Here is a 604-nt window from a genome sequence, read left to right on the forward strand (position 1 = left end):
GTTGGCTGACGTAATGGTGGCACCGCCGACATTTAACCGGTACTTGGTCTGGTACCCGTAACCCGATAGCCCATTAACAGGGCCGACGGGGGAGAGATTATTCCCAGAGTCATCGATCAGGACGTTGGGGGCGGAGACAACCTCAATGCCATTGATGAAAGCGGCGGACTCGCGTAGCGGGGTGAACTTGAGGTTGATTTTGTCAGAAGTGGCGTTGATGAGGTACTCCTTGAGGACGAACTCCTTGTCGTTGCTTGCCGTGAAACTATGGAGGAGGACATTATTATCGGTCATGACAGAGAAAGTGGCGGTTGTGAGGGGGAATTTGGAATTAGCGAGGGGGAAGAAGTGGAGGCGGATCCAATGCCATCCCGGTTGGGAGAGAGAAAAACTATAAGTCGCTTCGTCGTGGAAGATTCGGGCCGAGAGATAGATAGGAGAGGGAGCACCATCGGCGGAGGGGACGGAGACGTCGACCTCGTCCTTGGCAGAGAGGAAGGGGTTTGCCTGAGCGTCGGTTTTGAAGGGACGACCGTCAGGGCTCATGATCGGAGCGCTACCACCACAGTCGATGAGGTAGTTGTCAGCAGGGACGAACGGGCCC

The 604-nt window shown here is 55.6% G+C and overlaps 1 protein-coding gene across 1 annotated transcript in view; it reads right to left on the reverse strand.

Moving 5' to 3' along the window:
* Positions 1 to 600, reverse strand: part of LOC109839128 (probable receptor-like protein kinase At4g39110) — a gene marked incomplete at its 5' end in the record, with an annotated part of 3,867 nt that extends 3,267 nt beyond the window's left edge. Inside the window, one exon of the mRNA XM_020407563.1 lies at positions 1 to 600. This exon is cut by the window's left edge and continues 688 nt beyond it. Within this exon, the coding sequence (XP_020263152.1) occupies positions 1 to 600 (600 nt within the window).

The sequence above is a fragment of the Asparagus officinalis genome, chromosome 1 (genome assembly GCF_001876935.1).
Source record: "Asparagus officinalis chromosome 1, Aspof.V1, whole genome shotgun sequence".
Taxonomy (NCBI): Eukaryota; Viridiplantae; Streptophyta; class Magnoliopsida; order Asparagales; family Asparagaceae; genus Asparagus; species Asparagus officinalis.